Source organism: Monopterus albus, unplaced genomic scaffold, assembly GCF_001952655.1.
Source record: "Monopterus albus unplaced genomic scaffold, M_albus_1.0 scaffold214.1, whole genome shotgun sequence".
Classification (NCBI taxonomy): Eukaryota; Metazoa; Chordata; class Actinopteri; order Synbranchiformes; family Synbranchidae; genus Monopterus; species Monopterus albus.
The window spans coordinates 1,912,643-1,929,040 of record NW_018128094.1 but is presented as its reverse complement, the minus strand read 5'-3'; the positions used below and the strand labels follow the sequence as shown (position 1 = coordinate 1,929,040).

The following is a 16,398-nucleotide window of genomic DNA, read 5'->3' as shown; positions in this document are numbered from 1 at the left end:
ACTCAAATGAAGGTGTAGAACCATCTCAGGGATGATCAGAAGAAATGGACAGCACCTAAGTTAAATATATGAGTGTCACAGCAAAGGGTCTGAATACTTATGACCATGTGATATTTCAGTTTTTCTTTTTTAATAAATCTGCAAAAATGTCAAACATTCGGTGTTTTTCTGTCAATATGGGGTGCTGTGTGTACATTAATGAGGAAAAAATGAACTTAAATGATTTTAGCATATGGCTGCAATATAACAAAGAGTGAAAAATTTAAGGGGGTCTGAATACTTTCCGTACCCACTGTATGTAGTTTGGTGTGCGTGCATGGTGCTAATTTGCAGGAGAGGAAGGTTTATTCAGATGAAGCAGTGGAGTGTGAGTATTGGTTGGTATTCCTGAGGTAAACAAAAAAAATCAATATCTCAGACCCACGTCTTTCTGAAGCAACTTCACTCTGCTGGCACTTTGGTGCAAGAGCAAACATTCTTGCAGTAGATGCAAAGAAATAATGGAATAAGGCTTAAAACATATAAAAACCTATGTAATCAAACACTCCACAACCAATAGCCTATGTATGTTTAAACCTGAATAAAAAAGTAACATCTAATGTATTTAATGTAGGAATGACTCTATGTCTCTAATGATTCTAGCAGTATCCACTACCACTGCTTTGCATGAAAACCTTCTTCTAGTCCATTAAAGCCCTGCAGTCATCTGAATATATGTTGATAAATCTACAGCTTCTGATTTGAGAAGTGCCGTGCCAGAGCACACTGCCGTTATGCACGGCTGTCCATTATGTTTACCTTCATTAAATCACGTGTAAATGAGTCCAAGCTGGTACACAATAGCCACAGATCAGCCTGGTCAGTAGGAACGTAGTATGCTGCCTGATATGCTGGAGACGTCAGATTACAGGAGATCATAACACTGCTTGAAATCATTAATACATACTCTCTAATATTTTTTTTGCATTTTTATACTTGTATTTTATTCTTGAAAGTGCAAACACTGAGACTGAGCAGAATTGAGACAAAAGAAAAAATGGTGGATCATTGTGATCATACTATAAACAGCTTCACCAAACTATTCACTAGGCTATTTTGGCTATTTCTATTGTCATTAATGAACTGTTCACACCATTCTGCAACATGCAAACAAATGATGCTTCATTTGTCGTGCTGTCGTATTTCACTAGTTAGCTGAGCTGTGGTGTGACTAGATGTCATATAGGGCCTATTAATCACCAGACCCATCTATTTGCGACCTCACCCAATCCTTTTGCATTTTCCGCTGCTGCACCTACATACGGAAGCCCTGAGAGGCAACAGAGAAAAAATAAGTGAAGATTCTGGTGATCCACTTTCTAAGTCTGATTCTAAGTCTGTGTTTTTGACCTAAGAACGGGTGAAGAAAAAAGATAACAGTCAAAGATGGTGTTGTACTGGACTCAGTTATATTTAGAGGTGTTTCTATATTTTTTCCTCACCAGCTACATACATGAGAGGGTCAGAATATTAGGAACGCCTTTGAATATAACATTGCCTTTAACTATGACCTCAATAAACATATAATTGAATTTATATATTTATGACAATTTCACTAAAAATGTAAACATTTTGAGCTTCACAAAACAGATGTTAAGGTGGAACTGTTGCAAAGGAATTGCATACAATTCATACAGGTACATACAGGTGTACCTAATATGGCAGATGAGTGTATGTTTAACTTTAAAAAAGTTACATATTTGAATCATTTTCAAATGCGGTATTTATTTTAAAAAGTGTTAAAGTCACCTTAGACTGCTATCAGCACCAGCCATCATGTAGTAAAATACATTGAAGGTGGACTCTTCTTCAGGTCGTCTGCTCACCCTCCATTTTTCCAGCAGCATTGTCTAAGCAGGAAGAGACAACATAAGTTAGACCATTCTGCTATGGATATGTCAGTACATACAGTTTGAATTGAGATTTAAATAAAACAATGGATTTTAAGCTGATAGCAACAGATGTACAGTAAGTATTATGTCTGAAGTGAAGTGACTCAGAAAACTGAAATGGTACAGGATAAGTAAAGAATTCCTTACATCAATCCTACTGAACATAGTAAGTGTGTGCAGTTTTTTATTTGAGGTGTTTTACCATGGTTTGGGTATACTGTACATGCAAGTGTAGCCACTAGTTCCCTCATTGTCTATTATTTGTCAGAATTTTGATCCTGAATTCTCCCTTTTCAAAAGTGTTCCTGTTGGCTTCTTTGCATATTTTTGTACGCCAAGCACTTCCTATGCATGAGAGAACACACACCCAGTATAGACACAAGTACAAGCATCCCAGGATGTTCACGTGAGATGTGAGATGAGATGCTGCACACGCTATGCTTTTAGTGTAAACAACTGACTATAAACAATGGACAGGCTTACAAGCTCCCAAAAGTGAGGCCACCACAAACTGATTGCAGTATTGGTCATAAAACCTACCTCCTTCACATTAGTTGAGGTGGGACATAAGCCAAACTAAAAACTCAAAGTACAAAAAAAAATTTTTCCAGAGGTCATTTTTGGTAGATATTAGCACAATGATTTCAAATCAAATCAAATCAAAATTTATTTGTATAGCGCCAAATCACAACAAAAGTCATATCAGGACACTTTCCAAAGTAGGGTCTAGACCTTACTGTTATCACTATTATTACAGAGGGAAAACCCAACAAATCCCCCTTGAGCAAGCACTTGGCAACAGTGGGGAGGAAAAACTCCCTTTAAGGGAAGAAACCTCCGACAGACCCCGGCTCTTGGTGGGCAGCCTTCTGTCTCGACCGGTTGGGGTGAGTGGATAGAGGAGAGAGAGAAAAGAAAAGCAACAGGACACAACAAACAATCAAACACTGGTCAGGTTGATGTGGCCAGTGACTGCTCATCAGAAACATAGAGCTCCAGAGCCAGGACTACCTGCAGAAAGGTACAGGGAGAGAGAGAGAGGACACACTACGAGAGAGAAGAGAGACAAAGTTAGTGATGTGTAATGGTGGCATATAGTGCACAGATTTGTGCACAGGTGGACATTTTACTGGTAAATTTGTTTTTAATATGGTGGCACAGTGGCATAGTGGTTAGTGCTGTTGCCTCACAACAAGAAGGTTAGAGCCTGAGCCAACGCAAGGCCTGTCTGTGATGAGTTTACATGTTGTTCCTGTGCCTGTGTGCGTTCTCTCTGGGGACTCTGGCTTTCTCTCACAGTCCAAAGACATACAGCTTTGGTTAACTAATGACTCAAAATGGTGAGTGTATGTGTGGTTGTTTGTCTACATGTCAGCCCTGTAATAGACCGCCTCTCGCCCAGTGTCACCTAAAATAGGCTTCAGCCCCCCCATGATGATTCAGGAATAAGCGGTATAGATGATGGATGGATTGTTTTAATAAGTTATTTGATTATATAAAAAGGGGTGTGTTCCTGGTGATTTGACGGCTTTGATTAGTAGTCCATTGCTGTCACTTCACTTCTGGTCACTACTGCACAGAATGTGGTTGCAAAAAAGCAACATGGCAGCCACCATATTCACGATATTTTGGACTCATTTTTGCATAGTGGAGGGAAGTGTTGATGCCCGGTCCATCAACAATGGTGTAGATAAGCGAACTAAGCGTCTGTTTACCAGAGGGCCTCCAAGAGTGCTGGAAATGTCCCAAAGCTTGTTTATTCATATGTGCACTGATGCAAGCAGCCTTTCTAACCCTACAAGCAGTAGGTTAGATGGAAAAAGCAGCCAAATAGTAATGTCGCAAAAAAGGACATCTTGAGCATAGAAGAGAACAAAAAAGAAAACAAAGGATGAGAAAAAACCAAGATAAAGGTATGATTGCTTTACTAATTGCTAGCTGTCTTCTGTTTACTTCGTTACTTTTCAGTAAATCACATTCACGTTTACCACTTAGTAACACCCTTGTGAGTTTGCTACCTTTTAAGATCACATGAATAAAAAAATGCCAGGCTGACCATGATATTATGTAAGCAAACAGCTACAGTTAATAATAGTGATAATGGGTGTGTTAAATTTACAGTATGTGTGCAAATGATCAAGCATTGACATTAGTTAATAGCATTGGAGGTGCATAGGCGGTAGAGGGCACCCAATCAAATTTTGTTTAGAGCCCCATAAAGACTTGGACCAGGCCTGGTTTTGGTTTTAAAGTAGAGATGGCGACAGCTAAAATTTGTCTTTTGTCTCCAGTCCAGGGTGCTGTTGTTCTGATCCTCCTCTGCATGTCTGAAAAATCAATCCAATAAATAAAACAAGCCCAGATGCAAAAAATGAATTGTCTTTAAAATAGTTGTGATTTGTCCTTAATCATTTTAAGTTTCTGTCATATTCCTTTTTATGCAGATTTTGTGTGACAATATCAGAATTATTACAATTAGCTTTTTTTTGTATGTTTGTGCCTACAAGTGGCTGCCTCAATATACTTAGAAAACGTACCAATGTTTAAGAAGACACACAAAGAGATCAAACACAGGGAAAATAAATCTGAACAAGGATAAATAAATATAAATATACAAATTCTTTCAAATTGATGGGTTGGATACTGCTGCTTATTTGTCCCCAGTTAAATCTACAAAATGGCTGTTTAGTCTAAGTGTCAAAACTACTTGTAAAAACCGAAACTCTACACTTTTTGTAATCACGACAAAATAAGCAATAAATAAAGGAAATCTCACAGAGAAACCAACTGTGTATCATGGTGCATCAGCTCCCAGTGCCTCTCACATACAGTATCTCAAGCAGCAGGCAACATTTCCAAGACAAAAAACAGCAGATGTGAATGCATGGAAAAATCACTATGGAAGGTGAGATGAGAAAGAGGCTGCTGAACTGAATCTGCTGTTAGGAGATGATTTCCAGCTGCTTGTTAAGAATCGGGGATTGGACATCAAATCTCTGCACACAGACACACAAAGTAACCCAGCCCATGAGCCCTGATAAATAAGGAATACCTTGCACATAACTAAATAAATCATGTTTCAGGCAATAACGACAGCAGATAAAGCCAGGTGTACTTACCTGATCTGGACACATATTTTTAATTTAATCAATGACTGTCACAATTCCTGCCCTGATCCTGTATTTTCCTGAGTGTGTGTATTATTATTCCTGCACATTCTTGGGGCTTGTGATGCCCTCAGGGGAATCTCCATTGTGTACATAATGATCCCATTTTCCCTCATACATTGCCAGATTATGAGTTTTGTTGCCTAGCACGCCAGCCTTGTTCATTTTTACCTTCTGTTTACTTGTTCTGGATTTACTTCCCTCTTTCAGATCCATTTTAGATTTTGTCCTTGCTTTGTTTTCCCCTGAAGACCTTTTGTGTTTAGATTATGACCCTTGGGTTTTCAAACTCTGATCCCCCACCTGAATTACAGACTATGTTTCACCTTTCTCTCTGTTAGATTTGTCTACTTGGATTATTAGATTCCTTGGCTCTAAACCTTTCCTGGATTCTTGGAACATGCTTTTTACCTGGATGGAGGCAGATGCCACCTGCCCAGCCTGGTTGAAGTCAAGGGATACTATATGTGAGAAGTGGCTGGCATTGGTGTTCATTGAGGTCGAGCTGTTGCCAAAAGATTCCAGGACAGTGTAGACCGCCTGCCACTTCTCAGCTGTGTCATAAAAAAGAAAAATTCCAGCTCACAAACAGAATCTACTGTTATAAATCCCATAGTAGCAAGTCTCTACCAGTTTATTATACACTGTACTTATCATAAATTTAAAAAAGAGCATAGCTGACTATACTAGGTTATACAACAACTGTTCCAAACAACTTGTTCTAACACAAGTATCGAAACAGTTCAAATTAGTAAGCAAAAAAAAAAAGCAAACTGTGTAAGGACTGTTGGATGAGCACTCTGAGCACTCAGACTGGCATGCAGTCTAGTGATGAAATCAACATCAATAAAAAGAATAAAAACACATTATAAAATAATGAAATTAAAACTCTAATTCTCAGCTTTAAACATCCATCAAACTTTATAGACCCACGTCCTGTTTCAGTCTGGACATTTGCCAAAGTTGTGCACACATTTTTTGTTGCAATGAGGGCGTATTATTGATATGTTTTTAGTTTCAGTCACCTCCAAATAAAGTGGTTTAGATAATACAGATATACTGTCGGTTTGTTTACAGCACTGGTATGCATATGCTTTTCAAAGTTAAGTTTAGATTATATATTATATTCAAGGAAACAACATTTGCAGTTTGCAATTCTGTCTGCAATTCTGACAAATAGAAAATTTCTCAAATGCAACATCAATTCCCACTGCAGTGATACAGCACAGCATCATACAAATTCAGTCTTACCATTTGATCTGTAACATATAAAAGTCCTGTGCAACTATCTGTCAGTGATGTGTGGATGGATGGCAGGCATATATATATGTCCATCCACACAGGCTACTGCACCTATTCGTGTATTTTTGTGATGACTCTGCTCCCCTCTTTTCTGGCTCACCAGAGAATATTTTGCCCATGCTCCCAGTGACAGAGACCAGGTACTGGACCAGGTGCTGGCAGTTGGTGGTCTTGCCGCTGCTGGACTTGCCCAGTAGTACAATGGACTGATCCTGCCGGGTAGTGAGCAAGCTGCGGTAGGCTAAGTGGGCCACAGAGTAGATATGAGGAGCTGAGTCCTCACGCCGACAGCCTTTGAACATGTTCATTACCTGATAGGGATGAAGAAAGGAAAAGGAAGGAGATATACACAGTAGGGGAGGAACACAAAAGACAAATAAAAATATAGAGGAACTAAAATAAAAGCTAGTGGTGTTAAGCATGTCTAAACACTGAAAGAAAAAGCTTATCATAATGGCCAATCTAACACCATGTCTACAGAGATGGTGTAGAATGAGCAGCAGCAGCAGCAGCTCTGTTGCAGGACAGGAGGGCTCAGCTAAAGTAATAAGCTGTAGGTCACTCATGTTGTGGAAATCTTTAGAGCCTAACTTGCAATTACTCTTAGTTATGCATAAAACACATGACTTAAATATTGACTGGTTTTGCAGTAGGTGCACATTACGCAAAAGGCTGACATCTATGGCTTATGGTTTGCAGTCTTACACACATGATAAATCAAACCACATACATTTTTTCTATCATTAAAATCATGATGTCCACATACATTGATGCCATTTTTCAAAACCTTTCTTTTTTTAATTTGGATTTTGCAGAAATGTACAGCCATTATATCCACAAGAAATATGTGTTATTTACATAGTTTCAATTATGTTTTAATTGGGTTCATTGTGTTAGTACAAAGAAAAGGGAATCAAGCCCACTAGAACATCGTCACACCCCAATAAGGAACCCCAGAAACGGATAACAAAACAAACAAAAATCATGCACACATAGCCACACTGGCGCCATTCATGAGATGGCATCTGTCAACTTCAAGGATATGACTGTAAGGGTTAGTACTTCCAGTTTGATTTGGTTTACATTGACATGAAGCGCTAGCCAGTAAGTAAGAAAGGATGAGTGGACTCCAGATTAAAGAAAGGCAATTATGTTTCCAGCGGGTGAGAAAGTCAGCATTACATTGTTGTGCGGCCCTTTGTAGCAATTCATTGTGCTATAACTCAGAAATGAGTTTTCACTCGTTTCCGATTGATGCTGCTTTAAAAGCTCTATTGCTAATCAAGATCCATAGGGACAACTTCAATCCTACAAAAACACTCGTGTGTGTGTGTAGTTGGCATTTTCACCTGGGAGACTTCATAAGTGACTGCTGGGGGACTGAGGAGACTACAAAAAGAAAGAATATCAGTTCTCTTTTCCTGGAATGATTACATATTAACAACTCAAAGAACTAATGTTTGGGAGTGTTGGCCAAGGGCACCTGATTATGATTATTGTGTGACTCCTATGACAACAGTGATGGCAGATGATATGGCCAATGAAAATGAAGCCTTGCATCAAAAAACTGGGAAGCTCCAACACCAGCTGGAAGTGCTACAGCTGTGAAACTGGTTTGGTAAGCAACACCTGGCAGGGTCAGATGAAGACATAATTTTTACACCAGGGTGCTTTATAAGGCTTTATTAAGGCATTACACTGCCTGTTATAGGTTTTGTGTTATGTATAAGTGTTTATGTATGAGTTTGAATAACGCATTACTTGAGGAAGCTAATTTAAAAATAAAACAAAGTCTAACCCTTTTCCCTTTTGCTCCTCAGGGCTAAGCTTGTGCTTGTATCAACTGATTTACACAAGTGTTTCCCAGATAATTAGATTATACTTGTGGCGGTAGCTTTCATAATTTTTAATTTTTTAAATTAAATATAGTAATACTATAGTATCTCGGTGCTATTCATCTGACCTGTCCCTTCTGGACTAGCTCTCCCACAGTGACAGCATGTTGCTGCCCTCCTCCTACATCTCTTTCTTCAGCTCTCTCCTCCTGACCCTCTGCTTCAGTGGCTGTGGTTAAAGCCAGTAAATATTTGAAACAAATCACTTGGATCACTCCTCCTCTCCTCCTGACCCTCTCTTGCTACTTCTTAAGCACCAGTAAATATTTGAAATGAATCAATTGGATTGCTAATCACACTGATCAGCTTTGCCACCTTTGCTATGTTTTTATATTCCCCTGGACTGAGGCGGCAAACATTCAGTGTCCGTTTATGAACTAGCATTAATTTTATCCAGCAGTCCATATACAACCATGCTATATACACAGCGTGGTAACCATGGCAACACTGTGACCCTCTTCAGGATAGGTGGTATAGATTTTGGATGGATGGATCCATCAATGGACAAGAGTCATTAATACAGTTCATGCATGTGGAAATCTAGCTAAATATCATAGCTACATTCTCAGTAATGTTAATTCTAAAGAGCTGATCTGGTGAGGTTTTCTGATGCAGGGTGGTCATCTGCTGGTGAGGTGCACCAACCACCAGAAGGAGCATGAGACCACAAATGAAATGAGTTTTCTTGTAAATACATATATACTTTTTATTAATAAACATCATTATTGTTAACTAAAATAATGCATTTATATATCCTGCATAAACACATGAATTTTTGTGTCATATGAAGAATGAATTTGTACACCAAGAGGAATTCTTTAAAGGCAACTTTAAGCAATAATCATAAATCAACCATTAGACCAATTTGCCCCAAATTTGACTAAATCTATAGCTTATACTGAATGAGCACAGCAAAAATGGTAAACTTAAAATGCTGTTAATGGTGTCATTTTAAAAAAATCAGTTACAGTGCCGCCTAGTGGTGTAGTTTCACCAGCTTCTGCATTGCAAATCAACAATTCACCCTTGCAGTCCTGGTAAAATCTTTTACAAATGTCATTTTATTTCAATGAAATACTGCCTTTTACCAAAAATGGCATTGCACCATCAACATTCAAATGCACATGGCTAGTGAACTATGAACAAAATCAAACACCTTTTTATCATTATTGACAATGAGGTTCCAGAGAATGTTTTGACACCAAGTTTGTCATCCTGAGTTGAAAAACCAGAGACTAGTTCAAAAAGCTGAATTTGCGCATTTATCCCATTTGCGAAAAAAAAAAAAATTATAGGTGAAAAAAGGTATGACCTGTACCAGCAGATGTAGCTCAATATGGGGAACACATAGATATAGTTTTTGAATGTGTGACTTAAGTTTAGTGAGTTATGAAACAAAACATTTCATAACTCACACTGTATTTCATAATTCAATTATTATAGCACCCCCTTATGGCTGACCTGGGTCACTATCTGTGGGGCCCCTTCCCCATGCTTCCACCTTCCTTTATAACAGGACCTTTGCATCACATATGGTTTAGTCTCCACAACCACTTTTATTGGCATAATAATAATAACAAAAACCTGAGCAAAATAAAACAGGGTTATAACACCACTGGTGCATTGTGACATTAAACAGTTTTAGCATTAAAGCATGAAAATTAATTAATGCTGTTGCAGTTGGTCATGCTGTCCACTTTCATATTCTGGGTTGAACATGTCAGATAGAATTTTAAGTATTGTCATTATTGAAAACATAACTTATTTGTCGGTGTTTTTTGTTCCCCGATTGAGATGTTCAAAACTCAGTTTCATGTAGTGACCCACTCAGTGGTTGTGGTTAGGATAATGTTAGGATTCAGATTAGGGGAAACACATCTCAATGGGGAAATGGATTTCAACACAACACCGGCAGCAGGAGTTGTGTGTGTTCACTAACAATCCTCTCATTTTTAGGAAGAGGTTCTCAGGTTTTATTTGGAGTTAAGATGGGTGCAAAGCTAATCTAGAGGTACTGAAAATTAAACATTAAATGACCAGAAATGAGTATGCCATGGGCAATCTAAGTAATTTAATGTTTTACATTAGCTGAGAGCAACTTGCCCAATGAACAGACACACTGAATCAAAAGTCCTCTTTAAGCCTGTAAAGCTCAACATGAGTAGGCTTGAATTCTCAGATAAAAATATATGAACTGTTTGTGCTGTGGACAGTAACATATGATAATGAGCATGTCATTCAAAAACCATGGGCACAATATGGTATGCTGCTATAACAGTAATATCAGCGAACCCCAGGAATCAGTCTTAAGCTTACCTTCTCAGAGTACATGGAGGGTATGCTGAGTGGGTTAATAACCACCATGTTGGGTCCGGCATAGGTGTGGATGAGATTGCCTCCATAGCGCTGCCTCAAGCAGTGCATCAGACTGGATTCATTCAGATAGAGCAGTGAAGCTAGGTCTTCTGAAAGGTCATATGATGGAGGGTTGGCCTACACATGGAGAGACATATGAAGATGATGGGATTACACTAGCAACAGATCAACAAATAACCAGATACAGAATTGTTTTTAACTAATAAGGAAAAACAACTGGATTATTACATCAAATTGGAGCCGTTATAATGTCCAGTCATACTGTAAAATGGCCCAGGCACAAATTGCCCCTGGGTTCAAGCACTTAACCATCAAGCAAGGGACACTGGCATGGAAGAATGTTCAGAGTCATTGATTCAAAATAAGAGGTCCTTCTCTTCCTAATCACTAACCTGCCTCCTAGTTTGTAATTCTTTAATAATATATTATTAACTGTTAACCTGGAGATGAACCATTATCACTAATGCAGTCCTACTTGAGCCTGCAATGAAAGCCTGACTAAATCTATATCTGAAATGTAAAGTGCATCTTGCAGCCTTGAAAGACCCTGGTGCTTTACCTTTTCAGTTCCCCAAAGTCAGAACCGAAGAAGATTATTTCATGAGAAAGTTTGGATTCTATCTTGACCTGAGATGTGAATATACATTTTACAGTATCCATTGTTGTTAGACAGCGGTGAAACATTCTGTAATATTAAAAAAACAAAAAAAAAACAAAACAAAACAAAGCTTCCTATCATATTATGCTGGGGTTATTCTGAAAATCTTTTTTAAGGATAATAATAATCACCTTTATTTGGCCAAGTATGGTACACACACAAGGAATTTGTTTCCGGTACATAACTGTGGCGGCCATCTGCAGCACCAACTCACATCGATGGTTCTAACCACTGGGGGCAACTTGGGGGTTTAGCGTCTGATCTATTTTACCTCCTGCTGTTGCACTGTGACCAAAGGATGTGGAGAAAAATACAGGGCCTGAGGTTACTGCATGTCCGGGAATGTTCCTGTACAGGGACTGGCTGTTTTACCTGACCGGGTCTAACCTACAAGCAGCTAATCAGTGAAGGCCCCCAGGGTGGTGAGTGGTCGGCTGAACCCTCACACTTTAAAAACAGCTGGTCTGAGGCAACAGCAAAACAGAGGAAAGACACTACGCTTTAGACCGCAAACCTCAGCACGTTCTTCTATGGGGACACTAAGCTCATCAGCCATAGAGAGGGTAATAAGTTAATAATAAAAACGACAGATTAGTGAACATGCGTTCAAACTATACTTTGATGATAAGAACACTGATAGTGCATATAGGTTTTTTTTTTATAAGTATACAGTATTGTTCAAAATAATAGCAGTACAATGTGACTAACCAGAATAATCCAGGTTTTTAGTATATTTTTTATTGCTACATGGCAAACAAGTTACCAGTAGGTGCAGTAGATTCTCAGAAAGCAAACAAGACCCAGCATTCATGATATGCACGCTCTTAAGGCTGTGCAATTGGGCAATTAGTTGAAAGGGGTGTGTTAAAAAAATAGCAGTGTGGCATTCAATCAGTGAGGTCATCAATTTTGTGAAATAACAGGTGTGAATCAGGTGGCCCCTATTTAAGGATGAAGCCAGCACTTGTTGAACATGCATTTGAAAGCCTGAGGAAAATGGGTCGTTCAAGACATTGTTCAGAAGAACAGCGTACTTTGATTAAAAAGTTGATTGGAGAGGGGAAAACCTATAAAGAGGTGCAAAAAATTATAGGCTGTTCAGCTAAAATGATCTCCAATGCCTTAAAATGGAGAGCAAAACCAGAGAGACGTGGAAGAAAACGGAAGACAACCATCAAAATGGATCGAAGAATAACCAGAATGGCAAAGGCCCAGCCAATGATCAGCTCCAGGATGATCAAAGACAGTCTGGAGTTACCTGTAAGTACTGTGACAGTTAGAAGACGTCTGTGTGAAGCTAATCTATTTTCAAGAATCCCCCGCAAAGTCCCTCTGTTAAAAAAAAGGCACGTGCAGAAGAGGTTACAATTTGCCAAAGAACACGTCAACTGGCCTAAAGAGAAATGGAGGAACATTTTGTGGACTGATGAGAGTAAAATTGTTCTTTTTGGGTCCAAGGGCTACAGACAGTTTGTGAGACGACCCCCAAACTCTGAATTCAAGCCACAGTACACAGTGAAGACAGTGAAGCATGGTGGTGCAAGCATCATGATATGGGCATGTTTCTCCTACTATGGTGTTGGGCCTATTTATCGCATACCAGGGATCATGGATCAGTTTGCATATGTCAAAATACTTGAAGAGGTCATGTTGCCTTATGCTGAAGAGGACATGCCCTTGAAATGGTTGTTTCAACAAGACAATGACCCCAAACACACTAGTAAACGAGCAAAGTCTTGGTTCCAAACCAACAAAATTAATGTTATGGAGTGGCCAGCCCAATCCCCGGACCTTAATCCAATCGAGAACTTGTGGGGTGATATCAAAAATGCTGTTTCTGAAGCAAAACCAAGAAATGTAAATGAATTGTGGAATGTTGTTAAAGAATCATGGAGTGTAATAACAGCTGAAAGGTGCCACAAGTTGGTTGACTCCATGCCACACAGATGTGAAGCAGTTATAACAAACTGTGGTCATACAACTAAATATTAGTTTAGTGATTCACAGGATTGCTAAATCCTAGAAACAAAAACGTTTGTACAACATAGTTTTGTGTTTGTACAGTCAACGGCAGACACTGCTATTTTTTTGAACACACCCCTTTCAACTAATTGCCCAATTTCACAGCCTTAAGAGCGTGCATATCATGAATGCTGGGTCTTGTTTGCTTTCTGAGAATCTACTGCACCTACTGGTAACTTGTTTGCCATGTAGCAATAAAAAATATACTAAAAACCTGGATTATTCTGGTTAGTCACATTGTACTGCTATTATTTTGAACAATACTGTATGTTTCAGGGAAAGGAAATAATTTTAAGTTCAGACAGACCTCAGTTTGGTTTTATATTAGATGAGCAAAAAGCACTTGCCAGATGGCCAGCAATTCACGTGTGTGGTCACTAACAGTCTACAGTGTTCTTATTCTTTTTTCGCAGAGAGAGTAAGTCATAACTCTCTGCATGTATACCATCAGGAACTGGTTACTCATATAAAATCAGTTTGGATTGCAGAGAGGCCGATTGAGTCTGTCTTTAATCAAGAAAGAGCATGATCTTCAGCTTGGGGGCAAAACGCTACCTGCTCCTCGCACTCTAATTTACCTAAAAAAGCCCCACCCTTGCACTCAACTATAATGCTGCTTGTATAACCTTCCTGCACTTGCACTCAAACTCTTCTCCTGGTACACAGGTTCCTGCTGCACGCTTGTGAAACTTCTACTCTCAGATCTCCTGCTCTGCTCTCGTACTTTTTTGAAGTAACCCTGTCAAAGTCCCCCAGCTAATGGAATGCCAGCTACAGTGCTGACCAATAAGATTATCACGGCCACCTTGTGGGTGCATTGACTTTACCTCTTAAGGCTCCCTTACGGACAGATACAGTACATAGGCGGTGCTTCCTGTTAGTTAGAAAAGAAAACCACATTACGGATAGATGGAGGAAAGGGAGCTAGAAGGTATGGATCAGTCTAGCAACATGGACCACTAAAGTCCGGAGATTTTTTGTTGTATTTCCACATTAAGTGCACTGTTTTGTTTCGGACAGTGCGCAAATATTCTGTTTTTATTATTTACTCTTTCTATTTGGTTAAAACGGTACCAAACCTTTAGTCTGCCAGTTACACTACACTATCACTATGAGTGATAGTTTAGTCTGCCAGTTACACTACACTATCAGTGTTATTAAGGATAATCACCTTTATTGGTGGTGATTGTTACACACAAGGAATTTGTTTCTGGTACAGAACTAAGGTAGCCATCTGCGGCACCAACTCAACCAATGGCTCTAACCATCGGGGCAAGTTCAGTGTCTTGCCCAAGGACACTTTGACATGTGGACTGCCGGCACCGAGATTTGAACCTCCAACTTTCTGGTTGGGAGACAACTGCTCTACCCACCGCACCAGTGTCACCTCCCTTAACAAGACCTGCCGGATGACTGTAACACACATACGTAGGTCAAAAGAAAGCACACCTCTTACAAAGTGTCATAAATTACTATACAGTGTCATGCTGCAGCACAATAAGCTGTGTGCACAGGTTGCAGCTTAAGACAGAAGTACTCATAGTTCTTGCTGATTCTAACAGACAAAAAAGATCACCACTCTTAACATATGCACATTGTACAACAAATATAGAGCATTATTTGAATTTAACAGTCAAACCTTGTCTAATGGAACAGGCTTTCCTGGATAACATTATAAAATAAACTAAGCAGCATAGATTTTGTACATAAGTTTTTATATGCCATACCCTGTCTTGCCATTACAATGGCTGCGGCATAGTGGCGTTGAACATTATGTGACTGCACAAAGACCTTCACTCACTCTTGCAAAACCCTAACGGTGGTGGAGAGCAACAGAGCGAATGCTTTGAACATAAAGTCAATCGAGATTAAACCCAGAGAATTTTAATTGTGTTTGATTTAAGTTTGCAAGGGGCCTTATACCATTTCATGGGCAGATTTATATTGGCAGACCAAAAGTTTACCATCTTTGTTTTAGAAAGTTAACATGAGAAAGCTAATAGTAGCTCTACCTGAGCAGCCTAGGCACATGGCAAATTCTCAACTTTGTTGCTAGATTACAAAGCAAAGCAAAATAAAGTTAGGCTCATAAAAATTGGCTGCTATCCAAAACAAAACTGTGTGCTTTAAGCAATGCACTTAATGCTGAAATATTACAACAAAAAATTTACTTGAGACTTTGGCTGTCCATGTTGCTAGACTGCGCCACACTGCCCAGCTCCCGTGCCTCCATCCATCCATAAAGTGTTTTTCTGCTCTAGCTAACAGGAAGAACCACCTATTTAACCGCCTGTAAGGGAGGCCTAAGAAGTAAAGTCAACACACCCAAGGCGGCGATGATCTGGGGGATTCTGACAGGGTTACAAAAATCCGAGAGCAGAGCAGGAGATCTGAGAGAATACGTTTCACAAGCGTGCGGCAGAAGCCTGTGTACCAGGAGAAGGGTTTGAGCGCAAGTGCAGGAAGGTTATGCAAGCAGCATTATAGTTGAGTGCGATGGCAGGGCTTTGAGCACAAGCAGATAAATTAGAGTGTGAGGACCCGGTAGCATTTTTCCCCCAAGCTGAAAATCATGCTCTTGATTAAAGACAGGGGAAAAACCCATATCAGTTCTGCATGATTACTGTTCAAAGAGCAGAGCAGACAGATAGACAGATCAGGGTATATCAACCAGAATGTTCCTGGCTAAAATGAGACAAAAATGTGTTTGTAGAGAAAACAATAACAATAATAAAAAACTAATTCTTGAGCAAACTGTTAGGTATTTTTAGTCAGATAGAAATTGGATAGATACTTTATGTATTAGAAATGTTTAGTGGAGATAGGATGTCTAGTTAGACTGTTAAATGCTTAGGCATGCTTATGAGTTTCTACAGGGTACATCTGGTCAAGGATAACTAGAGAGAAGAGTTGATGACTGTCAGCAGACAGGGTGTTTAATATTATTATTACGACGTGTATAACTGTAGCCTTAGCCATAATATGTTCTTATGTTTAAGTCACGACATGTTACTAGAGGTCGTGAGAATGTTTTTAGCTACACACCA

The 16,398-nt window shown here is 39.2% G+C and overlaps 1 protein-coding gene across 1 annotated transcript in view; it reads right to left on the bottom strand.

The window, feature by feature from the left end:
• LOC109971040 (unconventional myosin-XVIIIa-like) overlaps positions 1–16,398 on the bottom strand; it is a 233,547-nt gene that overhangs the window by 180,506 nt on the left and 36,643 nt on the right. Inside the window, 4 exon segments of the mRNA XM_020619059.1 lie at positions 1,789–1,889; positions 5,510–5,652; positions 6,501–6,711; positions 10,612–10,788. Coding sequence (XP_020474715.1) covers positions 1,789–1,889; positions 5,510–5,652; positions 6,501–6,711; positions 10,612–10,788 — 632 coding nt within the window.